This window comes from Saccharomyces mikatae, assembly GCF_947241705.1.
Source record: "Saccharomyces mikatae IFO 1815 strain IFO1815 genome assembly, chromosome: 13".
Taxonomy (NCBI): Eukaryota; Fungi; Ascomycota; class Saccharomycetes; order Saccharomycetales; family Saccharomycetaceae; genus Saccharomyces; species Saccharomyces mikatae.
The window spans coordinates 755,965-770,338 of record NC_079268.1 but is presented as its reverse complement, the minus strand read 5'-3'; the positions used below and the strand labels follow the sequence as shown (position 1 = coordinate 770,338).

The 14,374-nt window shown below is 37.9% G+C and overlaps 5 protein-coding genes across 5 annotated transcripts; 3 read left to right on the top strand and 2 right to left on the bottom strand.

Moving 5' to 3' along the window:
* Positions 1-259: 259 nt before the first annotated feature.
* RKR1 (ubiquitin-protein ligase RKR1) lies at positions 260-4,960 on the top strand (the record flags this gene model as incomplete). Its single annotated transcript, XM_056224972.1, has 1 exon — positions 260-4,960. One exon carries the CDS (start codon positions 260-262, stop codon positions 4,958-4,960), a length of 4,701 nt encoding a protein of 1,566 aa, XP_056078837.1.
* Positions 4,961-6,376: 1,416 nt separating this feature from the next.
* FAA4 (long-chain fatty acid-CoA ligase FAA4) lies at positions 6,377-8,461 on the bottom strand (the record flags this gene model as incomplete). Its single annotated transcript, XM_056224971.1, has 1 exon — positions 6,377-8,461. The coding sequence occupies one exon, from the start codon at positions 8,459-8,461 to the stop codon at positions 6,377-6,379; it is 2,085 nt and encodes a 694-aa protein (XP_056078836.1).
* Positions 8,462-9,519: 1,058 nt separating this feature from the next.
* Positions 9,520-9,834, top strand: COA6 (Coa6p; the record flags this gene model as incomplete). Its single annotated transcript, XM_056224970.1, has 1 exon — positions 9,520-9,834. One exon carries the CDS (start codon positions 9,520-9,522, stop codon positions 9,832-9,834), a length of 315 nt encoding a protein of 104 aa, XP_056078835.1.
* A 180-nt stretch (positions 9,835-10,014) lies between these two features.
* Positions 10,015-11,076, bottom strand: SMKI13G3650 (uncharacterized protein; the record flags this gene model as incomplete). The annotated part of the gene is made up of 1 exon (XM_056224969.1): positions 10,015-11,076. The coding sequence occupies one exon, from the start codon at positions 11,074-11,076 to the stop codon at positions 10,015-10,017; it is 1,062 nt and encodes a 353-aa protein (XP_056078834.1).
* Positions 11,077-12,171: 1,095 nt separating this feature from the next.
* ZRC1 (Zn(2+) transporter ZRC1) lies at positions 12,172-13,503 on the top strand (the record flags this gene model as incomplete). The annotated part of the gene is made up of 1 exon (XM_056224968.1): positions 12,172-13,503. The coding sequence occupies one exon, from the start codon at positions 12,172-12,174 to the stop codon at positions 13,501-13,503; it is 1,332 nt and encodes a 443-aa protein (XP_056078833.1).
* Positions 13,504-14,374: the final 871 nt, after the last annotated feature.

Here is a 14,374-nt window from a genome sequence, read left to right as displayed (position 1 = left end):
TACTTCAAACCTGCTTGCTTGGTTATAACTCCTGTTATTGAAGATTAGGAGTTGCGCTATTCAAATTTACTCAGAATTGTTGCCACAGCAGGGAAAATGAAAAATTCTGATGAAGCGAAAAAAAATAAAAACGTCATAGAAAAAATTCAAATACTTCAACTTGACTTGAACTCTCTTAGCGTATAATATACTAAAAATTGTATCCTGATAGGTCAAAACCCTTTCAAATAGTGAATAAGAAGGAAACAACTTGTTCTTAATGTCATTTGGTGGAATTAACACATTTCAACAGTATAACACAGATTTAGGGCTAGGTCATAATGGTGTTAGAATATCCTTAAATTACTTTGATGGTTCACCTGATCCAAGTCTTTTAAACTCTCTGTACTCGAACGAGTTGAAACTTATTTTCAAATCTCTTTTGAAAAGAGATGAAACGACAAAAGAAAAAGCTTTGACAGATCTTTCCAATCTGATGAAAGACTTTGACCAAAATGGATGTTTTTTCGATGACATTTTTCTTCTCTGTTGGTCACAGATATATCCTAAGCTAATAATCAGTGATTACAAGTTTATCAGACTACAATCTCATCAAATTACTATAACGCTTGTCAAAACTCTCAAGAAGAAAATATCCAAATTTCTGAAGGATTTTATTCCCTTGATTCTTCTGGGTACGTGTGAACTGGATTATAGTGTGGCTAAGCCTTGTTTTAATGAATTAGCAGAATGTTTTAACAAAGACCCGGCAAAGATCAATGCTTTATGGGTTGTCTTTCAAGAGCAACTATTGGATTTAATAAAAGAAATTGTTGTAAACGAAAATAAAGATAGCATTTCGGATGAACGTTATTTCAGTAGAGAAGAATCTGAATTTAGATACCATAGGGTTATAGCAAGTGCAGTAGTACTGCTAATAAAATATTTTGTTCATAATAAAGATACCTCAGAACGTAAATCTTCCTGTATTGAAGAAATTCTTTCTGATGAATCAATCTGGAAGTTACTGAATTTAAAAAATGGGCAAAGTACGAATACTTACGAAACCGTTCTTCAATTAATTGATGTACTTTATACAAGTGGTTACATGATCTCTCACAAAGATATAAGAAAGATAGCGGTTAAAAAATTACTGAAATCGCTGACACATGTCTCATCAAAGAATATTTTAAAAGTACGCTCTATTCTCCCACCAATACTAAATCTTTTGACCACCCTAGATAATTATAAAGATGGGAAAATTTGGACATACGATAAATCTTCCAAAGAAAAACTACTCGGGTTTTTGTCTGTGTCATGTAATTCACCAACACCAGGATTTTTCAAAGGTGTATTGGCATTGTATTTATCAACAAAAAGACACGGTTTACTTGACTATGATCTTGAATGGCTTCCGATTTGGCAAAAATCAATTCAAAAATTGAATGAGAAGAGCATTTCTGGCAGAAATGGCCCTATGGTTCTCAATGAGTTTTGGGTGAATTTCTTGAAGTTTACTGAGGATTCATCAGAAAAAAAAGTAAAAGAAACAGTAGAATTGGAGATTTTAAGTACTCTGTCTAGCGGGAGATCTTTAACTGAGCACACAGAATTGAATCACACTCTTTGTGGTGTCTTTCCGGCCTATAAGTGGGAGCAAAAAATTGAAGATTACTTTACATCAGATGAGGAGACAAGAAAAAGAAAGGTCAATTTCGAAAAGAATCTTTTCGCGCTATTAGTAATTTCACCTAATAACGAATCTGCAATCAATTCTCTGTTTGATTTTTTTGTGCACTTGATTGAAGAAGATCCTACAAATGTCTTCAGGAAATACAACGGTGTATGTGAAGGCCTCAATTATTTTTTTGATTCTAAGATGGTTTTCCTAAATGAGAAAGTAGAGAAATTTATATATGAAACTACAACGTTGGTTCAAGAATCTACGTATGAAAACTTTGCTGCTATCGTTACACTTTACTCAAATTCTATCTTTTTTGAAATGAACAAAAATGCAATTATGTCGTTGGAAGACTTTTTTACTGTTGCTTTTTCTCTTGATATTCCGAAGGCATTGATTTTAAACACAATGGATAAGTTGAACAATAATGTTTACCAACAACTGCTGAAATCAGATTCTCTCGAATTAGAGTTTTACATTGAAGATTACATGAAAAGTTATAACTTTGACGACAACGGGAAATTATTCAAAGGTAAGAGTAAATTTTTGAACCAAAAAACTATTTCCACACTTTATCAAAGTGCAATTGCCAATGATCAATTTGAACTTTTTTGCACTTATTTACCTCAATTGGATAAAGAGATTTTTTCGATGCTGTTGCTAAATACTGACTTTCTTTCTTATGCACTTTATGAAATTCCAGAAGAAATCAACGAAAAACTATTCAGGTCATTATTACAGTTGGCTAAAGAGAATTCTACAATTGCTAATAAATTGGCTCGGGTTATTTTGCATCATGCTCAGGACCATTTTATTCCTGCAGCTAAAAAGAACTATATCAAGCACACTGTGGAGTTAATTAATAACTGCAATAGTACTTCTTTCATATTCTTTCCCATTGACACAGCCGAAATTTTCGAAAGGTATATGCCGTCGATTGATTATAGGTCATCCTTGGTGAGCGTCTTAGGTATTAATACGCACTTGTTCGTTAAAGAAGATAAATCTATTGACTTCAAAAACACGCAAAAGTTAATTAGGTATGCTCTGTTCTTAGATTCGTTGCTCAAAGACCTACCAGAGTACGTCAATAACCGTATTGTTGTATTTATAACAGTAGTGTCCGAGCTAGTGACTGATTACGATTGCTTTTCAGAAGAACCAATTGATTTTTATTATGATTTTAAATACACTCTTTTCAAATATGGTGAGGTCAATTTTGATTTTTCTGCAGTTATTGAAAGCATCATTCATCCTACTAACAGTACAGATGGTTTATTTACCGTTGACACTGCAAAAGGTAATTATGTTTTCTTCTTTTACTATTCAAGGGTGATATATAAGGTTTTGTTAAACAGCAGTGACACGGTCTCGTCTGCGAAATTAAATGGTTTATTACCATTGGTTGAAAGTCACGTAACTAACACTGTAAAGAAACAGGAATCCACCGACAAGGATTACCTATCATGTGCTATTCTGCTTTCAGTATTTAACAGAGGAAACTCTAAAGATGCCATGACCAAGTTAAGAACATTGCTTGCAGCTCAGTTGATTGGAATTGGGGAAGTGGAACTTGTCAATCGGGAGTTCAAATCGTTAGTCCTTTTGAATAATTTGTTGGATATCCCAGATGCAGATAACAGTTTTGTTCCTATAGCTCCGCAGCGGTTGAACATGGTATTCCGTTCAATGCTAAAATGGTTGGATAGTGATATTGCCTATGAGCCTGATTTTGTCACTGTTAGGTTGGTACTACTTGAATTTTTTACCAAGTTGATGAAGTTTGAGGGCGTTAGAGATTTGGGTGTAACAGCTTTTGAACTCTCAGAGAGATTATTGGCAGATTCTCTATCAATGTGTCAACTTGATGATACTTTATTTTTATTGGAGCTGCGCTCTTCCTGCTTGGACTTATATAATACGTTGTTGTTCAGCGTTTCCAAAAATGGTAAAGAAATTTCAGAATATAGCGATGAGATCCAGGAAAGTTTGATTGAATTGGTCTTTTTACACTTCAAAAAAGAAAGAAACAACCAAGTGTCAACACTTTTCTACCAGAAATTGTACAAAGTCATTTCCACCATGGAACTTAAGTACTTAAAGCCGCAATATACAAGAATATTCGACGTTGTTTTACACGACCAGAGTGCTGATGGTAACATCAATCAATTAAGACTATTAATAACTTTGTTGGATCCTTTGGTCGTAAAAATACAGCAAGATATTATAATTGAGTATGAGTTGAAGGTTCAAAAACAAATTGGATCAGATGAGGATGGTAATACTTCTAATAATGCTTCAGATAATGATGTAAACTCCAAATTCAAACTTCCTCTAGAGTTGTTACAAAAAGTCATCCATGAAGTGCCAAAAGAATATCTTGAATATGAGGATAAAAAGTTTTTTATAAAATACTTGTGGTATTGGCATTTGATACTAATGTATTTCAAAGATACATCCTATAATATGAGACAATTATTTATAGAGCAGTTAAAGGAAGCTGATTTGATCAATAAAGTGTTTGATTTCATTACAGATCAAATAGATTTACGAGATACTGACTTTTGGAAACAGGTTGATTATAATGAGATATCAGGATATGACATTATTGGAAATTATTTCTCTCCTTACAAAGAAGATATATTTGAAGAATGTAAAAAACTGTTGGCTCATACACTTTATCAACTTTTCAATAATGTTGGTTCTTTGACGAGCATTTGGTGGTTGAATATAAAGGATAGATCTTTACAAAATGATATTGAAAAATTTGTCTCACAATTCATCTCACCAATACTGATCAAAAACGAATTCGACGATATCAATAAAAAAATGGACCGCCTGACGTCGAATGATGATGCATTGACTATTAAATCAAACAGTATCACTAATGAAGTGAAAGCAAGTTATTTGATTGATGAACAAAAGTTAGAAATCTCTTTTAAGCTACCAAAAAACTACCCTCTAACAAATATTCAGGTCTCTGGTGTCTCTAGAGTTGGTATAAGTGAGCAAAAATGGAAACAATGGATCATGTCCACACAACATGTGATCACTGGTATGAATGGATCTGTTCTGGATTCGTTGGAGCTATTTACTAAAAATGTTCACTTGCAATTTTCCGGATTCGAAGAATGTGCTATATGCTATTCCATACTACATGCCGTGGATAGAAAACTGCCTTCGAAGACATGTCCTACTTGTAAGAATAGGTTCCATGGAGCATGTCTTTACAAATGGTTCAGGTCATCGGGCAACAACACATGCCCATTATGTCGTAGTGAAATTCCATTCAGAAGATAAACTAATGTATATACACTTTATATAGACGTAACATAATTTTGTGAGCAAGACCGTATCCTATATTAAATAATTCAACCCTATACCCTGTTGATCGATCTTGTCACCCGGATCTCGTGGAACTATTTTTTTTTTCAAGATTTCAAGATAAAAGTCGACGTTAAAACGAACATAATTTTCATTTCGAACTTTGTCTTAGGATGTTTAGTTGTTAAAAGAAGGATAATCATTGATGGAATTCTATTGGGTATCCCCGATTTTTAGGAAGAAATTTCTTAGACATAATCAATAAAGATCATTTTTTGTTCTGTTTCTCAAAGTGTCTTTCTTTTTTCCCTTCAAATCTTCATCTATTCAAAGAAACTTGTATATATTGCATTTCGGTTATGCGATGCACTTTGTTCATTTTAACTTTGGATCAATATACCTCACCATGAACATGTTCTTTTCTAATGACCAAATAAAGATGTTCTAGTATAGTGACGAAGGTCATGAATGAGCGCCGATGGAGGGATATATTCGGGCAACGAGGATGGAAAAATGGAATGAATACTTCATGGAGGCGTAGGAAATAAAATAGGAATAAGTGGGTTTTCTGCTTGACTGTATAGCATGATTGAGTTTTTCAGTCGTGTCTATGTTCAAGTTTATGGTATTCTGTGGTTGATTCTGTTGATTTCACACGTTTCACTTCCATATAGTGTGTCAACCGAAACTCTACGTGAAGGTTTACTATAAGAAAAATTTCAATTTGTTTTTATTCTATTGTTTTACTCTCCGTGATATTTTTTCTCTTTTATTGTCCTTGTCTTTTCTGGATATATCCTTTGCACATTGGTTTTATTCATTGTTTTCTAATTATGCTGGGAGTCTTTTTGTGTTGTAAGGATTGGCGTGGGTGGGGCTTCATTCTTCCAAACTTGGTGTACTATGGTGCAGTGCGTTATTGCTTGCAGTGATGAAGTTGCTTCGAGTACTTAAATGGAGAGGAGACGGAAATATTAAGGAAGAAATGAATGAGAAATGAAAATGGAACAAGACTTTGATCAAGTATGGTTTTGTTTTATGCATATTTTTATTACTAGAAGTTGGGGAGATTTGATGGTTTACAGAAGTCATAAATTCAAATATCCCGTTTAATCGCTCATCTATTAAAGTTAATAGTAGAATGTAGTTTCATACCCGGGAGAAATTTATAGCGTAGATTGTAGTTTTGTATTATCAATTTTGTCTTGCTGAAATGAAACTGAAACATGTTTGTATGTAATGTAATTTATTAATTATTAATTAACTGTATCTATGGAAGGGGGGAACCACGTGTTGTGCAGGTTGTTCAAGCATTTGCAAATCGATGCTCTTAAAAAAATGAAAAGGTTGTTATGAATGTGAGGGACGGAAAAGTGGGGAGCATGGCTTTTCTTAAGTGTTTTCTTTGTAAACTCTTTCCACGTCCGGTTTGACAATGGCCAAGATATCTCTTCTCTTTAATTTCTGGGCTGATGTGACAAGCCCGTTTTCAGGAGTCCATTCTTCTTCAAAGAAAACAATACCGCATAACAATTCAATACCGTTGAGGCCTTGAGATTTGGCAGTTTCAAGCATATCTTTACAAACTGCGTCTTGAAGTTTCTTTTCGTGGATATAGCTTTCAATATCTTCACCAGGCACCATTACACCTAATTGGACAGCCAATTTAGATAAAGGCCCCAGGTTAGGGACCACAATACCGACTGGTTTAACCTTATTTTCATCAGCATAAACGCAAATGTTTTGGACATAAGAATTTGATCTGTAAATGGATTCTAGTTTTTCCAATGCAATGTATTCACCATTTAAGGTCTTGACTAAATTCTTCTTTCTATCAATGATTTTCACTTGTCCCTTAGGGGTCCATTCAGCAATATCACCGGTACGGAACCAGCCATCATCGGTAAAGGCCGCGGCAGTTTCTTCAGGGTTCTTATAGTATTCGGAACAGATGGGTGCACCCTTAAGGAGCAATTCACCTTGATTATTTTTTGCAAAATAACCTAAATCTTCGACATCTACTAACTTAGCAGTAATGGATCCGACAAGATCACCGGCAATACCATAATCGAAGTGGTCAGGTTCTAAAACGCAAGCATTGGCTACACCTTCGGTTAGCCCGTATCCAATGAGCATAGGACACAGGACATTGGAGAGGAATTTCTGAGCATCTATGCTGATTGCGGATCCACCGTTTAAAATAAATCTCAACTGTCCACCAGTGGCTTCTCTGATTCTCTTGAAGATCAATCCACTCAAAAAGTGGCTGCATGGCAGATTTCTTTCTTTCAAAGCATAGACAGTCCAAAATATCTTTTGGGACAAGCCGGGCAATTCATTGATCTTAGCCAAGATACCCTTTCTCACTGTTTCCCAAACTGCTGCGACACCGACCATTACGGTGGGTTTGAACTCCATCAGATCACCCTGGCAGTTATATGTGGAAGTTGGTGTTAAAGTCTTGACGGTGGCGTAACCCAGAATACCATTCCAGTAGAAGGCTTCGAATTCAAAGGTTAACTCAAAAATGTGAGCCAATGGCAAGAATGCAATGATACGGTCTGTTTCGCCAATCCATCCGATGACGTTGTGTCCCACACCACCGATACCAGCAACAATGTTATGATGTGTCAATACCACACCCTTTGGTGTACCAGTGGAGCCTGAAGTGTACATGATACAGGCCAGATCTTCCGGCTTGGGGAAATGCAATTCAACTTCATCTTTGGCCTTTTCACCTATCTCAATGATTTCATCAAAACTGTAAATTTGTATGTCTGGTCTCACTTCTTTTATCTTGTCAACAGCATCCTTGGCAGCTTGATAAAGCTTACCATTTTGTCTTTTGTCACTAGGATCGATGGGTTCGCTGTGAACGACAAATTTAATGTCCTTGGCGGTTTTCAAGGGCACTATCAATTTGGACAACAGCTGGTTATCGGTGAAAATCGCGACGGACTCCGTTTCCACCATGGAGTGAATCAAACCACTTTCACCCAAAGTGTCGTATGCAGTGACCACGGGAATACCTTGAGACATGCAACCAAGAAAAGTTTTCATCCATTTATGGGAAGTAGAGGCAAAAATGTGCAACTTGTTCTCACCACTGGGCTTGACACCAGCCTTTATCAGCCCACGGCCAATGTTGTGCATCACGCAGATCATTTCCTCATAGGTCATGGTTTTGTAAGGGCTCAGTTCGTAGTACAACCATGTCTTTTCGATAGGCTTATCCTTTCCGTCTACTCTCTTGACTATAGTTTTCTTTGTCTCATGTATATCGATAATATCTCTCCACGCCATACCATCTCTTTTGCCACCTCTGGTAAAACATTCCAGGGCAAATTCGTACAGCGTCGATGCAGATGAGTTTATGGGTCTAGTTAAAGGTTGATCTCTCACCCTGATATTTCTTCTTGGAGCGGTTTCGTGCTCGTTGGCCGCTTCGCCAACTGCAACGGAGTATTGTTCGGTCATTAATGCGTGCTTTTTAGTTTTTCAAGATACTAGTGGAATAGAGTAGAGAGGAAATATGTTCCTGTGTTACTAGCGCTACTTCTTTTGTATTCTCGCTTTTATGTCGACTCAGAATGGGGTTGCAAACAAAAAGAAAAGAATGATCACTTTATTGTCTATCTGTTGAGCCTTATCTGAAAGAGATAGAAGAAAGATGGGCTGTTTTTGTTGGGGTAAAGCGGCGGCGCGAATGTTGTTAATGCTGTGAAAAGAATGTTGAAGAGAAAGAATAGGGCTAAGAATGGGGAAAACAAGTCGAATGAACTTAAAAAAACTCCAGAATGGAAAAACAGATCACCGACAATCGAGGGTCTTTAATTGATGGGCACATCCTTGGAACTTATATAAGTTTGCCGCTACTTGGCAATGATCGTTGAGCTGGGCGGTTGGTTTGCTCTTTTTTTTTTTCTTTCTGCTATTGCTGTGATGGTTTTTGTTGGGAAATGACACACACGCGCAGCCAAAAAGCCGAACAACAAACGGGTCTTTAGTTTTAAGCGCCCACCACAAGCAATCAACAACCGCCCAACACACTTGCAGGGTTGAGGGCAGCGGGTACAACAATTAACTCGGCATCGAATCCGCGGAACAAGACATCGGCCCTAATTGTGTTTTGGTTTGTATTGTATTGTTATCCTGTGTGACTTGTACTTTTTGTGTATTGTTGCGTATTGTTGCGAATTGTGTATTGTTGTGTAAACTATTGTGTTTCAGATCCCTGTCGGTTTCTTGGTGATAATATATCGGCAGCGCCTGACCAAATCCAACAAAAGCTGGCTCGCCCGCGCGGAAGAAAGTGCGTTGTCGGTGAGTGCAGTGCAGCAGAACTGAGGGCAAAGAAACAGACATGTGAAATAGTGGTGCGGTAGTAGGTGGTGGTGGTGTTTTGCACAGTGGGAGAGGATACACACAAACGTACATACATACATACATACATACATACATACATAGACGGGCATAGTAGTGCTCCGCACAAAGATATATACAAGAAGATTTACAAAGGAATATTAATACTAGCGATGGGCTTGTTTTCATTTGATGGTGGTAAGAAGGAACCTCAACCCCCTAATACCCGTTCGCAGAGGAAGTTGTGTTGGGAGTCCAGGGATGGCTTTTTTCAGTGTTTGGACAAAGCAAACATCTTGGATGCAATGGATCCCAAGAATAGCAAGAGTGTAAATGCGCAGTGCAAGGTGGAGAATGAAAAGTTTGAGGAAAATTGTGCTCATAGCTGGATCAAATACTTCAAGGAAAAGAGGGTCATCGACTTCAAGAGGGAGGAGGCCATCAAGAAAATTGAGCAAGAAGCCAAACAGAGGGAACAAAAGCAGTGATTTATAAGGTCGCATCAACATATATATTCGTATATAAAATTAGACAGAAAGGCAATGATTTGAGGATATTCATGTATATACAAAGAGAAAAATTTATGTTTTTTTCTTGTGGTGCCAAACTAGGTTCGATTGCAGGTGTATGTAAAAAAAAGTAAAAAAAAGGATGAAGAAAAATCGAAGCTATGCTTTAGCAGTAACTGTAATAGTCTCATATTTGGTCTCAGTGATTGTTGTAGTAAGACCATCTAGTGGGTTCACCTCTCTCTTGTTTTTAGAAGATGAACCGACATCGAACACTTCGATGCTGGCCTTAGCGCCGTTTCTGGCAGTGACCACACAGAAGTTTCCACCACCGGCCCCAGAGGAACCGCCGCCAGAGCTCGTCACCTCGTTAACTGCATTGGAACTTGGATCTATGGAGCATGGTAAGCCTTCACACTGCGACTCGTCTTCACAAGTAATTCTAATGCCGAAGGAGGGTTTTACGTCTTTAAACGGACAGGAAGATTCCAGGTAAACCGGATTCCAACCGATTTTCACGAACGTGTTTTGGTTGTCATCCATGTTGGAGCCCGCTACAAATGGGGCCCAATTGCCCTGTGGATTGGCACTACTACCCCACTGACATGCGTCCTTCACGCTGACACCTGGAGCATTGACGTAGTAATGCGATGCCGTGGAGGCCCAGTAGTCTGTACCAGGTACGGCTAGAACTTGTTTCGATCCGGAGCCAACTAAGGTTGGGATCAACATGGCTTCATTACCCGGCAGCACAGTCTGACAGAACGCAACGTCACCGCTTTTAGCGTTGTTTTTCGCTACAACAGTCCCTTTCCCATCATAACAGTAGTCTTTATCGCTATTTGGCTTTTGCAGGTTACCATTGGAATCACAGTATAACCCACCGTTTTGACACTTGGGGTACGAGTATGTGGTGGCCGAGGGGTCCCATTGTCCCATTAGCTGTCCTGGCTTGCACGCGTAGGGGCACCATGAACCGTAGGAACATTCTTGGTCAGGACTCATTGCCCATCCGGCGTTAGATCCATCCTTTTGTACTGCTACCATTCCATCGTAGTTGGGAAAACTACATGTTCCTCCACGCTTGGCGTGCTCGTGATGATCTTGATTTGTATTTTCCGTCACTTGAATACCGGGCGATGGCGCGGCGGTCGCTGTGAACGCAGCAACGCTCAAAATTGACAATACCGAAGATGGTGTCAGTAATTTGGAAAGTAACATTCTGATTAATCTTGTTGGAAAGCTCAGTAATACGTGTTGTTACAGTACTATTTGTATAAATAAGATTAAGTTATTTCGTTAGACAGAGGAGAAAAAAGCCTACAAAAGTGCTTCCATTTTTATATGTGAGGAAGAGATAAAAAACTAGCTAAAAAGAAACTTAATGACCGCTCTTTCTTCCACCGCTACATTGTCTATGACGATCGATTAAGCCACGAAGAAAGAAAAAGTTGAGCTGAAAGTAGAAGCAGAAGTAGAAGTAGAAGCAGAAGCAGAAGTAGAAAAAGAAAAAGAAAAAGAAAAGAAGAAATAAAAAAAAAGAAAGAAAATCTTGAAGATTTCAAGTTGTGGACCCGTTATTGAGCGTATCCATTTGAGAAGTAAGAAAGTGGAACTGCCATGAGACTGGTAGATTTACATCCTGCAGAAGAAATTGAGGCAGGATCTTTTGTCACATAAAAAGAAACATGTCTTGGTCATATAGTTACAGATCGGTGCAGGTCCCGACAAATAAGCTTTTGCGTTAGGTTCTGGACTCTTGATGTCTCCGCAGTACTACACCCTTTTTACTAAGGAAACGAACATCTGGCTAGGTTTAGCCAGACCCCGCTTCAATAACTCGCTTCACTGCTGAGCCTACTTTCCAAGCGCAACAAATCTCCACTTCTCTCTCTTTCAGGCGCAGTGCAATGTATTGCTCTTGCCCCATTGATTATACAGAAGAATACATCATTTCAACGGTAAAATAAATGCTACATAATGAATGGTACTTTATTTTCTTTTCTACTCAACTTGAAGAAGTCAAAAACTCTATTGTGATTTTCTTGGCACAGGCCCATACACCGCCCACTAACGGCATTTTTTCTTTCCAGTAAAATGCCGTTCTTGTTTTAGAAAGTTTACACCCCTCTCTTTCCTTCTTCAGATAGCCTTGAAGGTGAAGAAAGAGCTGGGTGGCTGCATCGCTTGAAACTTCTCGTTGTTAAAATCCCGGTATTCAAGGATTCCATAAAAGCGTAATAACATTCAAAGTCTTGGCGCAGAATTTTTTCCTATTGGTAGCAGTAATCAAGCGTACCAGAGAGCAATAGAGTCATGATCATCGGTAAAGAATTGAGAATTATTTCTCTTTTGACCTTAGATACGGGGTTCTTCCTATTGGAAATCACCATAGGTTATATGTCACATTCTTTGGCCTTGATTGCTGATTCATTCCATATGTTAAATGATATCATATCTCTTTTAGTCGCACTTTGGGCAGTGGATGTGGCCAAAAATAGGGGTCCAGATGCCAAATACACTTATGGATGGAAGAGAGCTGAAATCCTGGGTGCCTTAATTAATGCTGTTTTCTTAATTGCCTTGTGTTTTTCCATCATGATTGAAGCTTTACAAAGACTGATTGAACCTCAAGAAATTCAAAACCCAAGATTGGTTTTGTATGTTGGTGTAGCTGGTCTAATTTCTAATTTTGTAGGCTTATTTTTGTTTCACGATAGTGGTAGTGGCAGTTTACATTCACATTCTCATGGTTCTATGGAAGGCGGAAATGACGATTTTGACATAGAATCTAGTGCCACACATTCCCACTCTCATTCATCTGTTCCAAATGATAATTTAAATATTGATGAAGATGCTATTTCAAGTCCTGGATCTTCAGAACATATTGGTGAAGTGTTACCACAATCAATAGTAAACAGACTATCAAATGAAGGTCAACCTCTACTAGACCATGACGATCATGACCACGACCATGGATCAAAGAAACCCCGTCACCGTTCTTTGAATATGCATGGTGTCTTCTTACATGTCTTAGGTGATGCTTTGGGTAACATTGGTGTCATTGTAGCGGCTTTGTTCATTTGGAAGACTGAATACTCTTGGAGATTTTACTCGGATCCAATTGTATCTTTGATTATAACCGTTATTATTTTTTCTTCTGCCTTACCCTTATCTCGTAGAGCCTCAAAAATCCTACTTCAAGCTACCCCATCCACAATTTCCGCTGATCAAATCCAAAGAGAGATTTTGGCAGTACCTGGTGTGATTGCAGTTCATGATTTCCATGTTTGGAATTTGACTGAATCTATATACATTGCATCTATTCATGTTCAAATAGACTCCACGCCCGACAAATTCATTAGTTCCGCTAAATTAATAAGAAAAATTTTTCATCAACACGGTATTCATTCTGCTACCGTTCAACCAGAATTCGTCTCTGGGGATGTCAATGAGGACATTCGCAGAAGATTTTCTATCATAGCTGGTGGTTCGCCATCTTCATCTCAGGAAGCTTTCGAGAACAACGGAAGCGCTGGCAACGATAAAAAGAAGCGCTCCCCTACTGCCTACGGTGCTACTACAGCATCGTCCAACTGTATTGTCGACGATGCTGTAAATTGTAATACTTCTAATTGCCTTCAATAAAGATACATAAAAATGGGAGGCACTTGAAGCATTTAATTCAGAAACTATATACTACTTTCTTTACTTAATTTTAAACATATGAGAAGAAGATATTATTTTGCATGCAGGCGCTTTGTGAATATATCCCACAGTGTTCCCTGGTTGTAAATCTAGACTTAGTTGTAAATAATGTACATAAAAACGTTTCTATTCTTCTTTTTCTGAGACCTTAAACCCGGACATTCTAGAACCCATACATCCACAATATTTTCATCATTATTTTTTGCTCTTTCAGAATATTTCGCTTTCGAGCCCGCGTGGAAGAAAAACGTAGTTGCTCACTTCAGTGCGGCACTAGAGGCAAGAAGTTCCTGCTGTCCAGTAGATATTCCCTTCTAGGTTCTGTTGCAGGTCACTAAGTCCACTCAAACAACTTCCACTATCGATATGGTGCGCCTAGTGTTACTCCCCACCACGTACTTGCTTATCCCATTGTGCACCAAGTCACACCGTGGCAAGGTATCGCTAAATTTCATTTTAAACATTGAGATTAAAGAATTTAGACATTTTTAAACAGAGAAAATAGTTCCTCAAGTCTTTAAAGGAAAAACAGTGCGGAAAAAGTGAGTAAATACCTTATAAACATGACCCAAAAATGGGAGAGTAATGCCGCCAACATCGCAGAACAAGGTTTAACATCATCATGAAATAATTTCCTCACGACAGAAAAAGCTTTTGCTATCACAGTGGAGATAGTTTTGTTAAGGCTACAATTTTATCGCGGCATTTCCAAATGAGAAATAGCCAATTTGTTAGTGAAAGAAAGGTAAGACGCAAGTGTACCATATTGATATAAAAGACACGTATCTTTTGAGAAACAGAATTTTAGCAA